Raw genomic sequence first — 8,063 nt, 5'->3', positions numbered from 1 at the left:
GGGGACAACTCTCTTGCATCGTCCACGATGATCTTGGAATTGTAGTGATCTGTTTATTTTCTCTACGCCTAATCCATGCACCCTTCTCGAGCTCCGAACTCGGCTGGAGCTGGACTCCGGCAATTTTCTAGCTTCACGTTTCCTCACATCATTAGGTTATAACTCAAATACCGCATTTGCAGAAATATTTCTTCACAACATAAATTCACCAGACCCTTCTCCTCCTGGTTCTTAAGTCTTCTTACCTCTTATTTTTTTCCATCATACCTAACCGCTTTCTGAAATTAGTCTTCATTTGTTTTCTATTTCTGGATTCCGAAGTGGATCAAGCAGGCATTGTCTAGCTTGGCCTGATCACCACCCAGTCATCTCACACTCAACTGACACAGTCTAGTGGGAAAGCCACCCAAAGCTGCTCATTCATATTAACTCTAGTATAAACATAGGATCAACCACATGGTAGTGCAGAATCTTGAAAGAAAAAATATAATAACCCAAGCATTTTTATGGAGAAAGTTCCACAACTGTACTGATAAACCTATTCCACAGGGGAGCAAAGTGGAGCTTCCTGGCATTTGCAGAGGAGCATTTAGAAAAGAAGAATGGAGAGAGAAAGGATAAAACGGTTCTTCCTGGACTCTGGCGGCACAGGGCAGGGGAAGAAAATGTAATGGAGATTATCAAACATTACAATTATAATCCCTAAAGTCAGAACATAACGTCAGATTTTTAAGTTCTGCATCCGTTTCTTCAAATAACCATATGGTTATTTAAAATGAAAGACAAATCCTAATGTAATTCTGTCCACCTCCTTGTTCTTATAATTAAGAAATTATAACTATAATTAACAAAATTAGAAGTGGGACCCGGGCTCGATGCGGTGGCCTAGCAGCTAAAGTCCTCCCCTTGTACACACTAGCATCCCATATGGGCACCAGTTCCAAACCCAGCAGCCCCACTTCCCAACCAGCTCCCTGCCTGTGGCCCGGGAAAGCAGTCGAGGACGGCCCAGAGCTTTGGGACCCTGCACCTGTGTGGAAGACCCAGAAGAGGCTCTTGGCTCTTGGCTTCATATCAGTACAGCGCCAGCCATGGTGGTCACTTGGGGAGTGAATCATCGGACATAAGATCTTTCTGTCTCTCCTCCTCTATATATATCTCACTTTCCAATAAAAATAAATAAATCTTTAAAAATAAGAAGTGGGACCCTTCAACAACTTGCTCTTGTAACCTAACAGTGATTGGCTGCTCGACCAGTACGTTGTACTGCCCCCAAGGTCCTTTCTCTCAACCCCAAAACTCACAGGCTCCTATCAAATCCGTGACAGTGTCTCACACGTGGCTCTAAGCCAAATTTATTAAAACGAGTAACGCCTTTAAACCCCATAAAGGAACTTTGGAGCTGTCCCTATTGCTAGCCCTTATAAAAGAAAGCAGGTTTCCCTTTCTTTTTTAAAGATTTATTTATTATTATTATTTTTATTGGAAAGGCGGTTATACAGAGAGGAGAGACAGAGAGGAAGATCTTCCATCCGATGATTCACTCCCCAAGTGAGCGCAACGGGCCGGTACTATGCCGATCCGAAGCCAGGAGCCTCTTCCGGGTCTCCCACGCGGGTGCAGGTTCCCAAAGCTTTGGGCCGTCCTCGACTGCTTTCCCGGGCCACAGGCAGGGAGCTGGAAGGGAAGTGGGGCTGCAGGAATAGAACCGGCGCCCATATGGGATCCCGGGCGTGCAAGGCGAGGACCTTAACCACTTGCGCCACCGCGCCGGGCCCCAGGTTTCCCTTTCTGCAACTAGATTCCTAAGCATCTGCAACTCGGTTTCAAAATCTCGCGGGTTCCTAGAGTCCCACAGGTCTGGCTGCAGTGTAACTTTGGTGTTTGGGCTCCTCTGACGTCCGTCTCTCCGTAGGTCGCAGCCGCCGCCACCGCTTCAGCCACCTGAACCTCCAACCTCCCGGAGACCACACCCAAACCGGAAGCCGCGGTGCACCAGAGGATGCCGGGAAGGCGGGGCGGCCTCCGCACCTCTCCGGGCCCACCCCGCGATGACGTCACACCCGTCCCTTGACCACCTCTCGCAGCCCCGCCCCCTCCTGTCTTCTCGAAGCCGGTGGCGGCGCGGCGTCTGAGGCGGCGATGGAGTCGGAGCCGGTGGCGGTACCTCGGGGGGAAGCGGCGTCCTGTTCGTCCTGGGGGGCTGGCAGGTGAGAGGACGTTGTGAGTGCGAAGAGGACAGGCGTGTCGGGCGGGCTTTCTGCTCCTGTGCCCTCGGACGGCCCAGGGAGGGCGTGGAAGGCCGCGGGGCCCCGCCGAGCCAGCCCGGGAGGCTGGAGGGACGCGACGGGTGGGTGTGGCGGCGTGGGCTCGGGCCTCGGCGGCCCCGGCCCTCGCCGGCCGAAGTCCGTTTCCCGCCGCCTCCTGGGCGTTCTCAGTTCCGGTCGCGTCCGGCAGTCCCCTTCCCCCCCAGTTCATCGAATTTCTGGGACCCCCGACCGAGGACAGTGTTAGAAACGGGGCTTCCTGCCTGGTGCCAGGCCCCGGACCGTGGCCTCTCGGGGCGGAGTGAGAACTGTGGGTGCCGGTGTGCACCCGCCTGCAGCGGCGTCCTCTGAAAACTGTCGCCAGAGGGGACGGCGGGAGTGAGTCGGTGGCCCTCCGGCCAGGGCTGAGGCCTCTGCTGCCCCGTGCAGGCCTCGCTCTGCCCGAGATGCAGGTGATGAGTTACATTGTTGTCAGTGGACGGGAGACTGGCCCAAACCTGTAGCTGTTGAGCCAGTTTCAGACTGAAAGAATGCTCTGGGGACCAAGATGTTATCTGCAACACTGCCAGATTTTCTTGAGAGACTGTTACGGACTAAGAAAAACTTAGGGGGCTCATAGGGTAGCAGATCCCTGCGGGCACAACAAGTGGGGGCAGGTCAGCACCGCCCCAACTCTGATCCAGCTCCCTCCCCCCCTAAAGAGGAAAGTAGCAGCAGGTGGCCCAAGTGCTTGGGCCCCACGTGAAGATCCTGAAGAAGATTCCAGACTTTTCCTGTGGGGGAGGGGGGGATGCTGGCCCAGCTGTGGCATTTGGGGACCCTCTGAGGAGTGAACCAGCTAATAAAAGTTAGCTCTGTCTCTCCCTCTAACTGTACCCTTCAAATAAATAACTCTTTTACAATGAACATTTCTTCAGCCTTAAGCAGTTTTAATTGTCTTGTAGGTGTTTTGTGTTTTTGATTTTCTGGGGTTGTCCATTTATGATAAGTAAATGCCAGTCATATCATTTAGTGATAGAAAGTTGTAATGTGGCACTTCTCATTTATGCATAAGAATTCTATCCAGACCGTTATTTTCCACCACCACCCCATGTTGGGAAGCCAGCAAGTGAACGCGTACTGGGCTGGGACTGCAGGAGCTCTGTAATTGCAAATCTCATTTGACTAACTGGGCGTGTGGCTGTATGTGTATGCATTGTATTCATATCTGTTAGTACACAGCTATCTTTTAAGTTTGCTTTCAGCAGCAACCTAGTGTTTCTGTAACAGTTATCAATTTAATTGGCTAGAAGTTGATGAAACTTGGTGATGGTGCTTCTGTACCAGTTCCAGGCTAATGCAGTTGAATTCCAAACCTGAATTTCATGCTCTCATTGTTTTTAGAGCCCTGTTAGAGGACTGGAGTGCCCCACAACTTGGAACACATTGTGCTTTTGCCAAGATACTGAACTCCGCTCTCATGGTAGCCTGGGTCCAAATGCTCCAGGCTAATTCCCTCTCCCTCTGTTATCTGCAAATCTAGTTTTTCTTTGTATGCTGTCCTGTGAAAAATTTGGAACACACTGCTATAAATGATGCATGACTCCAGCACGTATACCTTGTCACAATAGTATGTTTAGCTTGATGTGTAGGAAGTTAATTTCTAAAAATCAGTTAACAGATACTTCCTGAGTGCTTCTTGTTTGCTTGCTATGAGACACTAGATAGCATAAGATGGTAGTCAGGAACACACTGCCTGGGTCGGTTCATTACTGTGCCATGGACCCACCTACTCTGTGGTTCTAGTGAGTTATAAGTTAACCACTCACCCTGCTTCTGTCCTCCCGCTGACAGTACTGCATATGTTACAAGGTGATAAGGTTATCACTGAATTATAAATCTAAACCATTTAAAACAATGCGTGGCATAGGATTACCTATTATTTTTAAATGCTGCATACAGTTTTAGATATTTGGTATACAGTAAAGAGTTTTTAGCAGCCAGTGCATTCTGTTGAGGTGGTGGGTCATAGACGACAGTTAATGATAAGTCATTTGAATATATGTAAAAGGTTAATGAGTTTGTGACTTAGAGGAGCCAGTCATGATCTGCAATGATCTGTATTATTTATGAGATACTATTTTAATATAGTTTGAAAAGATAAGTGCAACTTCTCCATGGCTCACTTGCCTTATAATCACCTGCAAGTGCAAGTCGATATCCTATATGGGTAGCTGTTTCTGTCCTGGCTGCTCCACTTCCCATCCAGCTCCCTGCTAGAGGCCTGGCGGAGCAGCAAAGGATGGCCCAAAGCCTTGAGACCCTGTAGCCATGTGGAAGAGGCTCCTGGCTTCTGCCTTCAGATCAGCTCAGTTGTGGCTAATTGGGGAGTGAACCAGTGGATGGAAGATTTTTCTGTGTCTCTTCTGTAAACCTACTTTTTCAGTAAAAACAAATCTTTTAAAAAGTAAGTCAAGTAAAAAGCTATTCTGAGATATGGAAGAATGACATACCTAGCACAAGGAATAATGTGAAAACTTTGGGATGAGAGCAAGCTTGGCTTTTTGAGGAACAACAAGTCAGCCAGTGTGACAAGACACCAAGAAGTAGAGCTGAAATTGGGGAGAGAGAAAATATGCCCTATTGGGCATGGTCAGATGTTTGAATTTTAAGAGTAAAGTAAATCTGAAAGTTAGTGGGAATGAAGTCTGTCTGCATCTTAAAATATTCAGACTTCTGTGAAGAATCAAAGGGGCAGAACAGTAGTGAAATAGGAAGATGGTTAACGAAGTCTTTAAAGTAAGTCAGGTGAAATATGGTGGTTTGCCATAGTGTTGCACTGATTAATGATAAACGATAAGATTCAGAATGTCTGTGGAAGTTAGAGCTAACAGGACCCACAGGGGGAGAAAGTAAAGGAATGGGTTAAGCAAGAAGATAGTAATTTTAGCCCCAATTGAGTGATGATATCAAAAATGAGACTGGAAAGGGAAGTTGGATTATTTTGGGCTTTTTTAATTTGGTGGTGGCAGATGTCAGAATAGAGTCAGTGCTTTGGTAGGTATATAACATCTGGAGGTCAGAAGAAACAACAGTGCATACCACATCTAAAAGTCAGAACAACAATCAGTTCTGTATCAAAGGATGTGGTAAATAGGAGACTGAGTTTATCAGGAGGGAGTATGTATGTGGAGAAGGTCCATGGGACAGAGCTGCTGAGTTAGCTCCATCAGTACACATGAGCATAAGGCGGTGCCTGAGACTGAAACAGGCCCGGGCTGTACACAGCACCACGCAGACAATCAGTGCATTCTAATTTTAATGCATTTGGAAAATCTACAGCAAGTGGTAGATCAAGTAAATATGTAATTACATGTATTGGCTTATAAATACCTTCAGTAGTTTGTTAATCCTATTTGTGATTAAATGTTACATTATAAAATGCATGTTGTCATACCTGCTTTTAATCAAGTTTGCTTTTTTCCTTCAGTACAAGTAAAAATTCGTCAGTTATGTCAGCCGAACCCGTGGAGATTGATGATGCGTTATATAGGTAAGAACCTCATGGAAACTGAAACTTATTTCTCCATTCATTGTTATCAAATAACTTGAATAGTCCATTTCAAAGCACCATGTGTAAATATTTTAAGGATTTTCTGGTTTTTATTTTTGCTGCTGTGTAGTCTACAACCTTTAATAAGTTAAATCTCAGCAGCAACAGGGTTAGGTAGTAGGACTAAGGATTTTGTTGTCATTGCAGAAGCCTCAGGAAAAACATCCAGTAGTGTCTAGTCAATTCGATTTCTTAAGTTTAATCTCATTAGGAAATTTTATCTGTATTTTTTAAGATTTATTTTTGTTTGAAAGGCAGAACACAGAGAGAAAGAGAATCTTCCAGCTGCTGGTTCACTCCGCAGGTGACCGCAGTGGCTTTAGCTAAGATGATCCAAAGCCAGGAGCCTCTTCCAGGTCTCCCACGTGGGTGCAGTGGCTCAAAGGCTTCAGCTGTGCTCTTGCTGCTTTCCCAGGCCATAAGCAGAGAGCTGCGTCTGAAGTGGGGCAGCCAGGACATGAACCAGCACCCAGATGGAATGCTGATGCCAGAGATGGAAGTTTAGCCTTCTATGCCATGCCACCAGCCCAGCATCTTATAGTTTGTAATGAAATGTGTAATTGAAGGGTTGTGATTTGAATGGAATTTGGTGGAATTTTTAACTCCTACCTATTCATAAAATTTAAATACCTCTTAGTAATTAGAAAAATTAAATGTATGCATTATTCTCATTCCTATTAATATTTTTTTGAGTAGTTGGCAGTTGTTTGTGTAAGAGGTGTGAGTGCAGTGGTTAAGACGATTACATCCCATATAAAAGAACCTGGGATTAAGTCCTAGCTCCACTATGCATTCTAGCCTACTGTTAATGGGCACCCTAAGAAGGGGCAGATGAAAGGAGACACAAGTGCTTGCATCCCTACCACCCACATGGCAGACCCTGGTTGAGTACTGGCTGGTGTGGGGACCTGAAGAAGCTCCTGGCTTCAGATCAGCTCAGTTCTGACCATTGTAGCCATTTGAGGAGTGAACCAGTGGATCAAAGGCACTTATGCTCTCTCTCGCTATCAAATCTGCCTTTCAAGTAAAAATAAAGAAAATGTGGAGATGACAAACTCAAATGCTTATCATGATGCCTGAAATACTATAAAAGGAAGCCATGTGTTACTGCCACTTGTCTAGAGACTTCTAGACTGATTTCCTATTGCGTGAAGGAAATTGTGGGTGCCAAACGTGTATGTTTTTCAAAATGTGTCACATATTTGGAAATTGATTTAAAGAACTTTTAAACCAGAAAAGTCATCCAAAATTAATATGTAGGCAGGATCTAGTGCTAGACTATCAGGTTGCAAACAACTTTAGAGGATTAATAATTTTGACAAAATAATTCATTTTGTCTTCATTTTACCTATAGTCGACAGAGGTATGTTCTCGGAGACACAGCAATGCAGAAGATGGCAAAGTCTCATGTTTTCTTAAGTGGAATGGGTGGTCTCGGTTTGGAAATTGGTAAGCAGTATTTTTGTTTGTGGTTTTGTTGGACAGATTTGAGCAACACAATTCAAGTAATTTAATTCTTGTATTTCCTATAAAAGAAAATTAGATCAGATTCAGTTTTTGTTCCTTTGGCAAGGCTGTCTCATGCTACTGTTATATTCTTCTGCTGGAACTAATTATGACTGTCATTGTTTCTCTTTTGGTGCTGTCAATAACCACTGATGCCCATTCTCTCTGTTAATTCATTATGACAGCAACCACGCATATCTTTAAAAGATGTGTCTTAAGGAACATATTAAAATCGTAAGGGTAATCACCTCGAGATGATAGGATTATACAAATTTGCATTTTTCTCTCTTTGTATTGTATTAATCTGTATTCTCTGTCTTTTTTGTGAGGAGATTGCATTTAAGTTGTAAACATTGAAGTTACCCTGTCAGACATGTAACCAGTTTATGTGAAGACGTATTGTTCTAATATTAAGGTTTTCTTGTTTCTTTTATAGCAAAGAATCTTGTTCTTGCAGGGATTAAGGTGGGTAAATATCTTTGGTGAATATTTTTTATAGTTTGGTAGAAATACATTCTGTGGACATACAGTATTTTATATCGGGTAGTCCCCATTGGTAGACACCTTAATTGTGCTCAGTCACAAGTAGTGTTGCATCTAATATCCTTGGACATATTTCTTTTTTTCCACTCAATATGTCTTTGTAATGTTTTCCTAAAAGTGGAATTGCTTAGTCAAAGGCTAAATGTTAAATGGAA

General features: G+C 44.6%; 1 protein-coding gene across 1 annotated transcript in view; it reads left to right on the top strand.

Moving 5' to 3' along the window:
* The first annotated feature begins 2,096 nt into the window (after positions 1-2,096).
* The window catches only part of UBA6 (ubiquitin like modifier activating enzyme 6), a 56,041-nt gene continuing 50,074 nt past the window's right edge, over positions 2,097-8,063 (top strand). The window contains exons 1-4 of the mRNA XM_040967548.1: positions 2,097-2,210; positions 5,737-5,799; positions 7,214-7,308; positions 7,802-7,830. Of these exons, the coding sequence (XP_040823482.1) occupies positions 2,143-2,210; positions 5,737-5,799; positions 7,214-7,308; positions 7,802-7,830 (255 nt within the window). The 5' untranslated portion in view covers positions 2,097-2,142. The remainder of the gene's footprint in view (positions 2,211-5,736; positions 5,800-7,213; positions 7,309-7,801; positions 7,831-8,063) is intronic.

This window comes from Ochotona curzoniae, unplaced genomic scaffold, assembly GCF_017591425.1.
Source record: "Ochotona curzoniae isolate NIBS_2020 unplaced genomic scaffold, NIBS_Ocur_1.0 scaffold_4506, whole genome shotgun sequence".
Lineage (NCBI taxonomy): Eukaryota > Metazoa > Chordata > Mammalia > Lagomorpha > Ochotonidae > Ochotona > Ochotona curzoniae.
This window is presented reverse-complemented; position numbering and strand designations above follow the sequence as displayed.